This window comes from Pinus tabuliformis, chromosome 6 (genome assembly GCF_031772625.1).
Source record: "Pinus tabuliformis cultivar Carrire ecotype Pingquan chromosome 6, CPIR1, whole genome shotgun sequence".
NCBI lineage: Eukaryota > Viridiplantae > Streptophyta > Pinopsida > Pinales > Pinaceae > Pinus > Pinus tabuliformis.
Genome location: NC_142292.1, coordinates 1,928,064,721 through 1,928,081,628, shown reverse-complemented (window position 1 = coordinate 1,928,081,628; position 16,908 = coordinate 1,928,064,721). Strand labels below are relative to the sequence as shown.

Below are 16,908 nucleotides of genomic sequence, written 5' to 3'. Positions count from 1 at the left end.
TATAATCGTTCTACCATTGGCTAGTATGTATATCCAAGCATATACGCAATTCTTCCCATCTTCTTTTCGGCTCCTTCAATTATCTGAACACATTTTACATCCAAATCGATTTGACTTTATGACAGAAGCTCGGTTCTCTTATATTACAAATTTAAGACTAATCATATATTGTGTGAACCATCCAGGTAGACATTTTGACTCCCTTAATATCTGGAGTGTTCTCTGTCGAAACACTAATAATAATATACTCTTATTGCTATTTTCAAAAAACTGAGATTAATTAACTACATTTACTAACGAATCTTTAGATCTCTAACCTGCTTCTAATACCAACTAAAAAAAATATAGACAACCATGTTCACAACACAGTCAATGTAAAATTCTTCACAAAAAACAGAGCAACATAATCAGACGAGCTTAACATCTAATTACAATTCAATCTATTCAATTTAATATCTTAGATGATTATAACAGTACTTGTATACACCTAATTAAAACTCAAAATATTCAATTGATATGTTCAACGATTATAATAGTTGTGCTTTTACCGCCAAATATTGGCCTATATGTAGACCCAAACATGACCAATGCATGTTTGCATGCATGCATTAACGTATTCACTATTCAGAGTCATGTTCATTTAGTTGCACAATAAAATGGACCACATGCCAAAGTCCAAAAGAAAAGCAATTGCCTAAACTTCCCATTTGATTTATGCAGTCTATAGGCACAACCGCGTGTATGAAACCTAAAAAACTGTACTGACAGTTACACGATCAAATGACATTAATGATTGGGCCTCCATATGCTCTCCCTTTAAGGATGAAGTTATCAGGCTTTTCCACTTCTTCCAACCACACAAACCCTTCATGATCGATATCTCCTTGGCTTTTTATCACTGTCAAATCACATATCCATAGAAATACACTTCCATAAATCACGATAAACCAGTTTCTATAGCAATTTGATCAAAGGCTTTCAAGGAAGATCATTAGATCTTAGGGCAAAGCTAGCACATCCAACACTGCACAAGATGTTACTGCTGTGAAGGAATGTATGTTGCCCCCTGTTGTTGGATATAATACGGATGATTCACAATATGGAGCTCTTCTAAGAACGTCCGATTTCAACTCTGCAACTCTCACTATAAAAGACAAATGCGTAGTAGCAGGATGATCAATAAATAAAATATTTCAGTGTTCTTATCTCGACGCAATTACATGATTGTTAAGAAATATTTTAATCACAAACTGGATTTCGTCCTGGTGGTTGTGGCTGGAACTGTTGGATATGTTGGATATGGGATCAAACCAATCATAAGACTTGACGTGCATTGTGCCATACAAAAGCTTGCTTACTATTGGAATTTAATTCCAACTGCAACATAAACAGCTGGACAGAAATCTGATTTGCTGTAGATATTCCAGACTGTTGGATGCCTCAAAGTTGTGCTTGATATTTTCCATATTAATGTGCATTAAATTTTCAGCATTAAATTCCCCTGCAAGAGCCGACTTCATTTCTTCAAAAGGCATCACCGCTTGCTGCATTCAATATGCAGATAAGCTTCAGAAGATATTTTTATTATCTTATTGTTTAAAGTCAAATATGTTTTAACATATAAATATAATGAACAACACTTCTGTTTCAGGTTAGAAAAGAATGATAGAGAGTCTTTTTGTAACGCACAACAGTGCTGAAACTGTAATTTTCTGAGATAGTGAAAAAATGGTTTGTGGAACTGAAGCGTTCCTATTGTAATCCCTCTGTCAAGAGGAAGATGCTCTTCAGCATAATTTTTTGTGAAAATCCCTCTATGTGAGGAAGACGAATTTATATCAGTTGGTTTACTGTTTATAAATAGAAGTTTTATTTGCGCGTTGTTGTTACACCATAACCAAAAAATAGTCTTGACGTCAAAACAGAGTGTTGCTGATACACGAGTTTCAGCATTGCTGATACACGAGTTTCAGCATTGCTGAAACACCGTTGTTGATACACTGCAAACAGCAACTGACAAAACTACGTTGCTGAAACACCGTATTCCGCAAATGATTTTTATTTCTGCTGTGTTAAAACAGAGTATTGTTCTGTTTTTCAGTTTTGTTTAGAATTATCAGAAATTCCAACATGGTATCAGAGCTGGTCTAGGCACTCAGTGAGTAAAAAAAAACAGAGTTTGTTTTTTCACTGTAGGAGCTGTAAGAATCTTATTGAGCAGATTTTCTCCAGCAGAGAAAGTTTTTTCTTGTTTTTATTTATACAGTCAGTATCTCTTCTTTATTTATACAGGTTAAGATGGCAGATGCTGGAACAGGTTTGACAAATTCCCAACTGCCACAGTTTAATGGGAAAAATCATAGTTATTGGTCCATAACAATGAAAGCATTGTTTGCTTCTCAAGGAATATGGGAGCTGGTTGAAACTGGCTATGTTGAACCTACAGATGCAACAGCATTTGCTGCTTTGACAGTAGCAGAAAGAGACCAGTTGAAGAGCGACAGGAAGAAGGATGCCAAAGCTCTCTTTTTTCTCTTCCAATCAGTACATGAAATTGTTTTTCCACGGATTGCAGTAGCAACAAAATCCAAGGAGGCATGGGATATTCTCAAAACTGCCTATCAAGGCATGGAGACGGTGAAGACTGCAAAGTTGCAGATGTTGAGGAGAGACTTTGAAACACTCAGCATGAAGGAATCTGATACAATAGATTCATTTTTCACTCAGGTTATTGGGTTGATAACCCAGATAAGATCTCATGGTGAGATTCTTGAAGAAAGAAGGATTGTAGAGAAGATCTTGAGAATTTTACCCTCAAGATTTGAATCTATTGTGGTAGCAATAGAAGAAACAAAGGATCTCTCACAGTTCACAGTAGATGAACTGAGTGCTTCTCTTATGTCTCATGAACATAGATTGAGTAGAGGAACAGATTCCTCTTTTGAGCAAGCATTCAAGACTCAGATGTCTTTTGGCCAAGGAAGAGGTCGAGGCAGAGCAAATCACAGAGGTCGTGGAAGAAGCCAAAACAAAGGCAGAAATAATCCTGCAAGCACAAGTGGAAGGAGCTGCAATCAGAACTAAGATGAAGGTTCAAGCAAACATCAAACTCATGGACAAAGGTATGACAAATCCCAAGTCCAATTTCATTATTGTAAGAAATATGGGCACTACGCTAATGAATTTAAAAAAAAACAAAATGACATGAATAGTAGGCAGAATGTTAATTTTGCAAATGAAGAAGATAAGAATCCAAAGATTGTGCTGTTAGCATGTAACATTGCACAAGACAAACAAGAAGATTTTTGGTTCTTAGACTTAGGTTGTAGTAATCACATGACTGAAAATATTGAAATGTTTGCCAATCTGGATGAAAATGTGAAATCTGAGGTAACAACAGGAACTGATAGTAAGATATCTGTCAAGGGTAAGGGCAGAGTCAGTATCCGAGCAAGAAATGGAGAACAGATGATTGTGCCAGAGGTATACTATGCACCTGGTCTGAAATGTAATCTTTTGAGCATTTGACAACTCATTGAAAAAGGTTACAATGTGTTCTTCAAAGATGATATGTGTACAATCAGAGACATACCTCCAAGTAAGAAGATCATTGCATAGGTGCAGATGACCAGCAATAGAATGTTTCCTCTCAAACTCAGGGCAGATTTGAAGGAAGGAAGAACTATTGCAGCCGTTTCACAAGAAGTCTTTCAGGAACAAGTGAAAGATGAGAATTGGTTGTGGCACTTGAGATTTGGACATCTAAATTTCGGAGGCTTGAATCTGTTGCACAGGAAGGGAATGGTAAAGGGATTGCCATTGATCGAGAAACCGATAGCCTTTGTGAAGGCTGCATCTTGGGCAAGCAACACAAAGAAAGCTTTCTAGCAGGAAAGAGTATGAGGGCAAAAGCACCCTTGGAAATTGTTCACTCTGATGTGTGTGGACCGATGCAAATACCATCATTTGCCGGAAATAAATATGTTTTAACTTTCATTGATGATTATACTAGAAAGATATGGGTGTATATGCTGAAACAGAAAAGTGAAGTGTTTGAGAAATTCTGCCACTTTAAAACTCTTGTTGAGAAGCAGTGTGGGCATTATATCAAAGTGCTCAAAACAGATAGAGGAGGAGAGTACATCTCCAAAGAATTTCTACCTTTTTGCAGAGAGAATGGCATACAAAAGCAGTTCACTGCGAGGTATACACCTCAGCAAAACGGTGTTGCCGAAAGGAAGAATAGGACCATTCTTGACATGGTCAGAAGTATGCTGAAGGCAAAACACTTCCCGCATGAGTATTGGGCATAAGCTGTCATTTGTGCAGTTTACATCTTGAATAGATGCCCAACTAAAACTGTCATGAACAAAATACCAGAAGAAGCATGGAGTGGTCAAAAGCAAACTGTCACTCACATGAGAGTATTCGGTTGTGTAGCATATGCACATGTACCGGATCCGCTAAGGAAGAAGCTTGACAATAAGGGGGAGAAGTGTGTCTTTATTGGCTATTGTGATGAGTCAAAAGCATACAAACTCTATAATCCATCCCCAAGAAATTGATCGTAAGCAGAAATGTGCAGTTCATTGAAGATGAAGCTTGGGATGGAAGCTTAGAGAAGATAGTGAATGTGAAGACAATTGTGTCTCACGAAGAAGAAGAGGAAGGGACAGCAGCAAATAATCCTTCCTTGGTGGCTCCTCCTCCACCACAGCAAGTACAACAAACCACACCACAAGCTGGAATTTGAACAGCCTTGAGAAGTCAAGGAAGCGATTCTTCAAGCACACCACAGGGATTAGAAATACCCTCAAGTTCGGATGGAACTCCAAGCACACCAAGAAGACTAAGATTCAGAAATCTGAATGAGATTTATGAACAAGGAGAGGTAAGTATCAATACCGGTCTGAATTCATTATTCGCTTTGTATTGTCATGTTGATGACCCAGTTCATTTTGAAGATGTTGTAAATGAAGATAAATGGATTAAAGCAATGAATGAAGAAATTGGTGCAATTGAGAAGAGTAAAACATGGGAGTTAGTAGACCTCCCTGAAGGCAAAGATGCCATTGGAGTTAAGTGGGTCTATAAGACCAAAAGCAATGCTGAAGGCAAGATTAATAGACACAAAGCAAGACTTGTTGTGAAAGGCTACAAGCAGCAACAAGGCAAAGACTATGATGAAACCTTTGCACCAGTAGCAAGGATGGAAACAGTCAGAACAGTGTTGTCTATTGCAGCACAACACAAATGGAAGATTTATCAGATGGATGTTAAATTTGCATTCCTGAATGGAGTGTTAAAAGAAGAGGTTTATGTTGAACAACCTCTAGGCTATGAAGTTGAAGGCCAAGAGCATAAAGTCTGCAAACTGAAGAAGGCTCTTTATGGGCTGAAGCAAGCTCCAAGAGCATGGTACAGCAGAATAGATGCTTATGTGATTGAGAATGGGTTTGATAAGTGTGATGGTGAACCCACACCCTACATAAAGGAGAATGACGGTAAGATTCTTATTATTGTTTTATATGTAGATGATTTGATTTTTACTAGCAATGATGCTTCTCTCATTGCTGATATTAAAGCGGTCATGAAAAGTGAATTTGAAATGACTGACTTGGGCTTCTTAAGATATTTTCTTGGAATTGAAGTAGACCAATGTGAAAATGGTGTTTTCATTTCTCAAGCTAAATATGTAGAAGCAGTGTTGAAGAGATTTAACATGCAGAACATCAAGGCAACTGTGACTTTAACTGTAATGGGGTTGAAATTGACCAAAGAAGACAACAGCAAGGATTTTGATCCAAAACTGTACAAGAGCATAGTTGGCAGCCTTATGTACTTGACTGCAACTAGGCCGGACATTATGCATGCTATGAGTTTAATCTCCAGATTTATGGAAAAACTGAAAGAAACTCATTGGCAGGCAGCCAAGAGGATTCTAAGGTATGTAAATGGAGCGAAGGGGTTTGGTATTTTATACTCCTCTTCTGAAAGTTTCATGTTGACAGGTTACACTGACAGTGATTGGGCTGGAAGTGTTGATGATAGGAAAAACACATCAGGATATGTGTTTCATATGGGATCGGGAGCCATCTGATGGGCTTCCAAGAAGCAACCAGTTGTGTCTTTGTCAACAGCAGAGGTAGAGTATGTGGCAGCAACAGCAGCAACATGCCAAGCAGTGTGGCTGAGAAGAGTTCTCAGAGATTTGTGTCATGAACAAGAAAATGACACAACTATTTACTGTGACAATAGCTCAGCAATAGCATTGTCTAAAAACAATGTTTTTCATTAAAGGACAAAGCACATAGACACCAAATTTCACTTCATACGTGAATTGGTTAACAATGGTGAGATTGTTTTGCAGCACTGCAGAACAGAGGATCAGTTCGCTGACATTTTGACAAAACCATTGGGAAAGAAAAGTTTTAATCATTTCAGGAAATGCCTGGGTATGCAGAAAAAACCCAGCAGTTGAAATTAAGGGGGAGTGTTGGAATTTAATTCCAACTGCAACATAAACAGCTGGACAGAAATCTGATTTGCTGTAGATATTCCAGACTGTTGGATGCCTCAAAGTCGTGTTTGATATTTTCCACATTAATGTGCATTAAATTTTCAGCATTAAATTCCCCTGCAACAGCCAACTTCATTTCTTCAAAAGGCATCACCGCTTGCTACATTCAATACGCAGATAAGCTTTAGAAGATATTTTTATTATCTTATTGTTTAAAGTCAGATATGTTTTAACATATAAATGTAATGAACAACAGTTCTGTTTCAGGTTAGAAAAAAATGATAGAGAGTCTTTTTGTAATGCACAACAGTGCTGAAACTGTAATTTTCTGAGATAGTGAAAAAATGGTTTGTGGAACTGAACCGTTCCTATTGTAATCCCTCTGTCAAGAGGAAGATGCTCTTCAGCATAATTTTTTGTGAAAATCCCTCTATGTGAGGAAGACGAATTTGTATCAGTTGGTTTAGTGTTTATAAATAGAAGTTTTATTTGCGCGTTGTTGTTACACTGTAATCAGAAAATAGTATTGACGTCAAAACAGAGTGTTTCTGATACACGAGTTTCAGCATTGGTGAAACACCGTTGCTGATACACTGCAAACAGCAACTAACGAAACTGCGTTGCTGAAACACTGTATTCCGCAAACGATTTTTATTTCCGCTCTGTTAAAATAGAGTATTATTCTGTTTTTCAGTTTTGTTTAGAATTATCAGAAATTCCAACACTTACCGCAGTCATGCCATGATGATCGTGGAGTGGAGAAATATTCCCATCTCAGTGATTAGAAGAAAACCATCCGTTGCAGCTAATATTTGGCAATAGCTGTTACAATCCTCGCTTATATCCACATGAACACCAAACATATCGAGTGGCAAGACACACTAATTCAAACTTTGAAATGTATAGTAATTATATATACATACACACGTTATCCCTGATTCTGTCACAAGTACACTTCCTCTATATAATGATATGAATAGTCGAGCACAGGTGGAATGAGATGGGTTTTGGTTATTCACCGAAAAAATCTGGCAATCATGAACATGAATAGATGTGACCGTCAGTGCTCTACCACCCCACTCATTACCATTGAGATTGCTGAATTGATTATTGCAGACATCCTTTGGTGCTACTTTGCCAGTTAATTACAATATTCATAACTAGAACTTTTCTGCGTGAAGTGTCATCCCATCGTCGGGATGGGATATCGACTTATTGCACCACCCCACTCATTACCATTGAGATTGCTGAATTGATTATTGCAGACATCCTTTGGTGCTACTTTGCCAGTTAATTACAATATTCATAACTAGAACTTTTCTGCGTGAAGTGTCATCCCATCGTCGGGATGGGATATCGACTTATTGCAATGAATTTTGTTCGGCCGATTACATAACCCTTGACTCCAAGTCACGTGAAATATTATGCTCACCAACCGACCAGAAAAAGCATAACGTTTGAGCATCAATCGTCACAAATTTTATAATTGTAGAGGTATTCATCGCCACAACAAAATACTCGAAGTTAGAAGCAGACAACATTGACGAAAAAAAAAATAGTGATCCAAGAAAACCTTCAAATTGAGTGTCAAAACACAAAGAATGACAAGAATATCAAGAAAGGACAGAGGTCATTGTATATGACGCTCCGAAACCTACTTAAATCTCCAGGTCCTTAACAATTTATTGCATTTTCCTTCTATGCATTTTGTTTTTATTTTAAAAACAGTTGCAAAGAAACATTAGTTGATTGAGCGTGCACATACATAAGTTTAGCTTTTAAAATTTTCAGTGAGATACATGTTTAGATGGATACAGTAACTTTGGTGACATCTTCCAAAATATCGAGTAGAATAAGAAAATTTAGTGAATGTATATTAATTTGCTTGATTGGGATTAAATGTATGCATTTTGTTTTTATTTTAAAAATAGTTGCAAAGAAACATTATTTGATTCAGCGTGCACATACACAAGTTTAGCTTTTAAAATTTTCTGTGAGATACAGGTTTAGATGGATACAGTAACTTTGTTGACATCTTCCAAAATATCGAGTAGAATAAGAAAATTTAGTGAATGTATATTAATTTTCTTGATTCGGATTAAATGGGATTAAATGTATCGTTTTTCTTTTCTAATTCATGACAACATTCACTGGCCATTACTTATAGGGCACTCTGATAAAAACTGACTGGAAACTGTGGATAATTTGACACTTGACCTAAATAAAAAGGCATCAAAAAAAGTGAATATCTTGCGTCTATGTGACCAATATCACAGGAATTTGCTGGAACTTTACCTATATATTAAGTTTGACAAATATTTAAAATATCGATGGGAATTAAGCAAATTTTAAGTGAATGTATGTTAATTTGCTTGCTTACACTTAAATTTATAGTTTTACAGCTCTAACTTGGGGAAATAAACTGTGTGATTCGTAGAGACATTAATGATAAACCTCTATGAGGGTGGAAATATGAATTGATACTTTACCTAAATGAAGCGTATTTCTTTCAATTTGCAAGAAAAAGTGAATTGCTTGCCTCCATACAGTAAATTTTAAAGCCTTTTGTTGAAATATACTAGTATATTAAATTTCACCAAATCCCTGGAAAGCAGAGCTATATATATATATATAGATACTGTTGTCACCACAAAGAGAATATATGACGTTGAATAGAGTTTTACATAGCAATTAATTGGCATCCACTGCGAAGCACGCATAGTGTACCTTTTATGACAGATCCATATGATCTCATGAGGGGCAGTGGAGCAGTGCTTCTTCTGCCACAAAGGTACTATGTAGCAACAATAGTTTTTCTCGTCCTCTACTAGAGGGATCACTCTAGTGCCACAAAGTAGAAATTCTACCACCAGATTGTTCTCTCTCATCCTTTTGTGAGTAACCCCATCACATAGATCAAAAAACAAAACTTCTTGATGGACCAATATGCTAATCCCCTTTTTGAAAATGGTCTCTCGATCAAGACTTTATGTGCTTGTGCCCCTTCTTCTCCACATCGCACTCGCTGAGGCATATCATCATCTGGTTCAAGATATCTCTAGCACTTTGATGTAGACCAGACCACTATTATTTTCATACAACCATTGCACTTGCTCAACTCATCCCTCATTCGCCTTGCATTCTAAGAACACATACACCATCGAACCCAATCGAAATACATTCTCATCTTCCACACCTACTTGATCATTCATAGTAGACTACATAATTGATGCATCAATAGCAATTGCAATATAGTATTTACATGTTTTTAGACATTGACCAAACTAAGGGTAACATGAAATTACCATGGGAATTTTTATGGTAAAAGTTGATGCTAATTGAGCCGGCATAAAACCATGCAGCCAACTTGGAATACCAACAGAGAAAACCCTGGTTTTTGAGGCACCAGAGTAGGCAAATTTATTTTCAATCCGGAACACCATTTACGCAACCTTATAATGGAAACTTAATGGAAAGTTTGTGTAATTTACGTAGTATAGAGAACTAGCCCACGTAAATATTGATTATTATGCAGAGAGTAGAGGATTAGCGAAAGAAACTATGATTACTTTATAGATCAATTCAAGGATGATACATCAGGGCTATTATTATTGATATCAAACCTCTACTGCATTAGACTCTTGCAAGCTATACCACTGGTAATACACCGTATCCAAACACGAGCTCTCAACAAAAACCAAGATCCATGCTACTATTAACAGCAATGCCAACACAGCAATGTCAACAAACCATATTTCTTTGGCAAGCACAAAGGTAGTGATTAATAATGCTTCTTAGGGCACATTGAAGCCAGCTTATGAGTAGGCTTTCCCTTGCGCTAGCACTGATAATCTTCAAATTGCCTTGATAAACCAGCTTTCAAAAGACTGAGTTAAGGATTAGAAAATGAAAAGAAAGAAAATTCTCTTTTGTAATTGTTTCTTTTGTTCCTCTATGTCTCTATTGCTATTTTTAGTATTATACATCTTTATAATATTAATATACTATGCTACAAGTCATAATTTTATATGATATATTTCATTTCTAATTAATAAATAAAACTTATCTTAAAAAAATAAAAAAAATAATATTATAAATAAAATATTATTATATTTGATTATTACACTACTATTATTAATAATATTGATATTAAAATCAATATTAATATTATATTTTTACTAATATTATTAAAAATAATAATACTAAATAAATTTACAATATCAACTAACTTTATAAGAAAACAAAATCTTATAGTTTGATATACATTTCTCATGTTTTATAAAACTCACAATTTGATATACATGGCTCATATGCATAAAACTCAGTTTCATATACAGGGCTCATTTGTTTAAAGTTTCAAACTATTTTGCAAGTTTATATAGGTTACATGGTTGAGATTGACTAACAATATGGGTTTAGCATGCATGTACATATATCATTGTTAGTATTGACATACTTATTTAGTATGTAGTAATGTAACAACTTCAAAGAACAACCATACTAAAATAAAAGCACAGATGATAGTACCAGAAAGCTCTTAGTTTATGTCCCATTTAGGTGTATCAAAATTAAGTTTAATGTGTTCTAAACTATACACTTGACCATTAAAAATGAGGCCCTCCCACACGTGGAAAGGGATCTTTTTGTGTATCTATGTGAGAATGCAATATAAATTAAAAAAAACATTTACAATAAAAACACTAAAATTCTCGATCAAGATTCTAATATGCATGGTTCATTTGTTTAAAGTTTTAAACTATCTTGTAGGTATACATCAGTAAGGGGCTGAGATTGACTGACAGTATGACGTCAGAACGTGCATAATTAATTGCGAGTATTTCGCCCAATATATATCTAGGATAGATATACCTATGATCTAACGTATAGATTTAAGAAAAAAAGAATGACTAATGTGAAGATGGAAATCTAAGATAAATGTGTTGCTCAATATAAATATCGCTTACTATTTATACACTTTAACATTAAATCATATAATTCATTTCCAACAATATCGATTGGATTAGATTAGATGTAGTTAGGAAAACTTTTCAATCCGCTTCCTTCACTGATCTGCATTAATTTCATTGAGCATTAGATCTTTCAAACTATTTCTCATCTTGTTCTTGTGGATTGTTTGGGTACAGATTTCAAAATTGAGCCTGATTCTTGTGGTTTGTGTGATGGAATGGATTCTTCACAACAAGAATTATAGCAGAGAGGTCAAGATAGATGTGATTGTTGTGGTTATTGGTGTTGGTGTCTGCACTGTCACGATTGTGAAGGTCAATTTCAAAAGAGTTTGTGTGTTGCGGTGGCTATATTATGTACTTCATTGCAACAATTTGTAAGAATTCTCCACCCTCTGTTTCTAAGATAATCTATGGCAGCGTGTGAGTTTAGGGCATGAATTGGGTATCAGATCACCCTGTGATTATCTAGGGCAGGTCTAAGGAAACCATTGAACTATGGTAGCAGAGAGGCAGTGAAATCTAGCTGATTCCTAAGGCTGGTTGTAAGGTCAGATTAAGAATATTAGAATAATACGATTTTTGATGCAATAACAATTGTTGTGTATCTAAAACTGTAGCGTGAGATTTTGAAGGACTCTAGGTTTATAACCCATTAAGTTCTGTTGGATTGGCTTCATGTACATGAATTGTTGGTGGAATTAAATGCTGGTTACATTGTTTATTGTATTCAATAATGTTTCCATTTTCAAAAATTGAAACACTATGATACTAGTTATAATACAAATAATGATACTAGTTATAATACAAATCTTGTCATATGCTCTTTGCAACCCTAAGGGCATCATAGTAGTTAAAGCATCACAATGTGTGCTGATATACATGCATTTGCATAACGTTGTATCTCATGATTACGTTACTTAATTACACTTAAAACTTAAATAACATGTAGTCTTTAGAAATTCTTATCTATTTCATGGACATGTAATCATTGTGTCATATGATATTGAGTTTCTTTAGGGGAATGTCTAATTGAGTGTTGTATTAGATATATTGGATATATTGTGTTGATTCTTAGGATCTTGTGCTTTCATTAGGATTAAATTCAAATCTGCAATTGTGAATTGTATTTTTTTTTAGTCAAATAAGAGTGGAGCCTTCTATTAACTGCAAGAAAAGTTACATATGTTACATGGCTTTACAAATGTAAGGACCATTAAGGGCTAACTCTATGAAAAGTAACCAACTACACACCTCGAAATAAACCCGAAATCCTCAACCTAAGGCTTACAATTGAAGTCACATCCATGAACCAACCCGATGGCCATGCGATGGGACCCCCAGTGATGGTTTATTCACTTTACGGATCTGACAAGGTAAATAAACAGTCAAAGTGTAAAATTGTGGGTTTTTTTTTGGTCCTAGCCTCCTCCTATGTTGAAACCCGATGTCCTTTCGATCAATCTCCCTTGAGATCCGACGGTCACAAACACTATCGTATTTGCAACATGCGCCCCTTTGACCTGGTTCATGGACCCGATAAGGATTGTGAGCCATTGTTTTATAAATGTTCGAGTCTAGATAGAAACTTAAGCTCCAATCACTTTTAGAACCTGAGAACCACATGATTGGTCCCATGTTGATCTTACGGTCTTCCAAGAAATCAGAATGGAAACCTGAATGTCCTTTACCTTCTTTTCGGGCCCGATGGAGATTATAAACCACTAATCTAAAAAACTTCAGGTCCGCTTGAGTAGTTAATCTTCGATTACTTATCCATTCTATGGCCATTTGATGACGAAGGCTGTCAAAATCTGTGGCCGATGACCTTCTAAGAGGCTTGCTATTTACCAAGTGCCTCTCCCCTGTAGAAAGTTCTGTTTTAAGCATTTTTCTTCTTGTTTTTCCCAGTGGATCAACGGTTAAGAAATACTTATGCATCTTCTTTCTCCTGCTTCCCCTTGTCTTCCTTCTTGTTCATTCCTAATAGTTTAGAATTTTTCCATGTCTTTCGCTACCTTTCTTTGACAATCCTCACACAATTTCCCCGAGGGTCTTGAATCCAAAGAAAACCTGTTGTAACTTTCCTTGCAAAACACTCATTCATTCGTGAGATGATCAGCTAGCATATTGGCTTTTCTTCACACATGAACAAAGCTGGCCGTTCTCATGGCTTGTAGGTGGGAATGAATACACTGAAAGACTTGCAAAATCCACCATTGTTTTGAAACTTTTCCAGATGCTTTTCCATTACAGATCTTCTTGGCCGCATTAATAACCAATTAAGAGTCTGCTTCAATGATGACATTATGAGAATTTGACTCGATTAGTATTTCCAGGAATTTATCTAAGGGCATGAGCTCCTCCATGTTATTTGTGGCTATCCCCAAATGACTATGAAAGATGTCCTTTATGCATCCCTGCTCATCTCTGATGACCCCGCAAAAACCAACCATCCCTAGGTTACCTTTGGAGGCTCCATCAATGTTAATTCTCAAGAAACCATGAGGAGGACGTTGCCAAAATTCTTTACCATCATTTATCCGGCTCACATCCTTGTGTATGTTCTAGGGAACTAGTGAAAGGAGACCCAATTGCAGCAGTATATGAGCATCCTAGGGCAGATTCGGGTTCTTAGGAGGTTTCCCTAACATGGCACCAACAATGTCTTTGAGTTGTCTTAATATTTGTGCAATAGTGTTCTCGGTTGAGCAAGTTTTGTTCTTGAAAATCTTGCCATTGAATTCTTTCCAGACATCCCAGATTAAGAAGCATGGAACCAGAGTCCAAGCTTTGTGGATGATCTCATTGCCTGAGAAGTCTTTTCTCCAATTGTTCAAAGTGTTGGTACTGTTGAGGCTGTCCCTGTCAGTTTGTCTGAAGACTGAGGCCACCCAATCCCACAAACTGGAGGTGAATGGGCAGAGCTTGAGTAAGTATTCCATCGTCTCCTCTTGTGAACCACATAGATAGCATTTGGATGGGCCAACAAAACCTTACTTCAGAAGATTTTCCCATGTTAGAATTTTCTTATGTTGAACCAGCGACATAAACAACTTTATTTTCATCCAATGTGGTTCCTACCAAATGTCCTTCCATACCGTATCAGGGTTTTGATAATCACACCCTAGGGCTATTCGTTTAGCTTCTTTGAGGTTAAGTTACTTTCTGTGTTTCTTCCCCATCTTAGTTGTTGAGACGAGGATGATACCAAAATCTTCCTCTATTCCAAGTCCATAGCAAGAGAGTCTGCATGAGCTTTTAAAGGGCTCTCTTCCATGTAGCCTAGATCCTTCCATATTCTCCATTTTCCATTGTTCCTTACCTGATCCGAGAAGTCACTTACCATGCATAAACCTTTGTTTTCAGTGTCATTCTTGAGATTGGTTAATTCTTCCCTAAATAGGTTTGGTTCTTTCTGCCAGTTGTCCTCCCATAATCTTGCCAGGTTCCCAGCTCAGATCTCCTAGAAGCTGTGCTGTTGGAAAATGCTTCTATTTTCCCAAGAAAGATTCCAAATGTGGGAGCCCTTGATAAGCCTAGATATTTGAATATGATCCCTCTCCTACCAATTATTTTGATATTTCTGTTTCCAAAGCTTAGCCCATGGGGTTGTCGATTCCTTAAGCCATCGCCACCAAAGCTTTGCTCCCAAAACTCTGCTGAGGGTTTTTGGGTCATGAAGCCCCAAACCTCCATGGGCCTTAGGTTTGCAGAGCTTGTACCAAGCCACCAAAGCCCATTTCTTTTTCTCTTCCCCTTTGCCCCAAAGAAAATCTCTTTGAATGTTCCTGATCTGTTGCAAAACTCCTTTAGGAGCAGGAAGAGCTAACATCATGAAAATGGGTATGGCCTGTAGGACAACTTTTATGAGCACAAGGTGCCTTGCAAGATTCAAGGATCTGCATGTCCATTTCTTGAACCTATCCTGAAGTTTGTTAATGAATGGCTCCCACACTCCCCTGCTTAGAGGTTTGTCTGTAAGGGTCACCCAAAGGTACATAGAGGGTAACTGATCCATTTGGAACCCTAGAATTCTAGAAAGGTTTCTCCAAATAGCAATGTCAGTGTTAAAAAAGAAAACTTTTGATTTTTCAAGGCTTACCTCTGTACCAATGGCCATAGCAAAGTCATTCAAGATTTGTTTAAAAGCTTTGGCTTCCTTGACCGTGGGAATGCCTTGCAACATAGTGTCATCTGCAAATTGTCGGTGAGTTGAAGCAACTCCATCTATGGTGAGTTTCAAACCCTTGATTCTTCCCTCATCACTTGCGATCTTTCTCGCTCTACCTAGCCCTTCCATCATGAGCACAAAGAGGAAGGGGGAGAGTAGATCTCCTTGTCTTAGACCCCTAGAAGGCATGAAGGTTCTTGAGGGCACACCATTAAGCAAGATTGAAAAAATAGTCGTGGATGCAAGGGCCATAACCCATTTGATCCAATTGTGGTCAAAACCATAAGCTTTCAGCACTGCCCTGATGTAGGACCAGATTAGCTTGTCATGAGCTTTTGCTAGGTCAAGCTGTATAATTATACCTGCTTGCTTATTGCTCTTAAGAGAATGTACCATCTCATGAGCTTTTATGATGTTGTTGAGGATTTGTCTACCTTCCACATAACTAGTTTGCTCCTCTGAGACAAGAGCTAGAAGAAAGGGCTTGAGTCTATAAGCAATCACTTTGGAAATAATTTTTTACACCACATTACTTAAAGCTATGGGTCTGAATCTGTCCGGTGTCATAGCTTTTTCCTGCTTTGGAATCAAAGCTATGAAAGAGGCATTGAGATCCTTCAAGACCGATCTGGATCTTCTTGAGTCTTCCACTGCATCAAGGATGTCTTGTTTGAGTATTTTCCAGCATGCTTTGAAGAAGTCCACATTGAATCCATCCAGGCCAAGAGCTTTCCCATCTTGCATCTCCTTGATAACTTCTCTGACCTCATCTTCAGACACTGACCTATTTATATTATGATAGTCTTCCCTTGTTACAAGCTTGGTAATATACCTTGTGAATTTGTTGATGAACTCCGACCTATCTAAGAGAGGCTCCTTTGTAATGCTAAGGAAGTGTTGTACTAGGACAAATTCCATTTCTTTGTGGGTCACGAATTCTTTCCCTTGAGAATCTCTAAGTTTTAAAATTTTGTTGTGTGACCTGTGACATAAAGTTGATTTATGAAAAAACTTTGTGTTTCTTTCCCCTTCTCTAATCCATTGTACTCTCGATTTCTATCTCCAGAAGATCTCCTCTTGCCTGCACCTATCATCCCATTCTTCCTGAAGAGAGTCCACCTGAGTTTTTCTTTCCTCGGTAAAACCATCCGTGATGAGCTGATTAATCCCCTGAAGTTTCTGTTCAACTTCTTTTTTGGCTTTGAAAATGTTACCAAACTATTTTTTGTTCCATTCTTTGAATCTGG

At 37.0% G+C, this 16,908-nt stretch overlaps 1 protein-coding gene across 1 annotated transcript in view; it reads right to left on the bottom strand.

The window, feature by feature from the left end:
• Positions 1-998: 998 nt before the first annotated feature.
• The window catches only part of LOC149266892 (plant cysteine oxidase 1-like), a 48,568-nt gene continuing 32,658 nt past the window's right edge, over positions 999-16,908 (bottom strand). Inside the window, exons 2-4 of the mRNA XM_089409489.1 lie at positions 7,246-7,293; positions 1,283-1,357; positions 999-1,144 (exon numbers count right to left, since the gene is read on the bottom strand). Coding sequence (XP_089265615.1) covers positions 999-1,144; positions 1,283-1,357; positions 7,246-7,293 — 269 coding nt within the window. The remainder of the gene's footprint in view (positions 1,145-1,282; positions 1,358-7,245; positions 7,294-16,908) is intronic.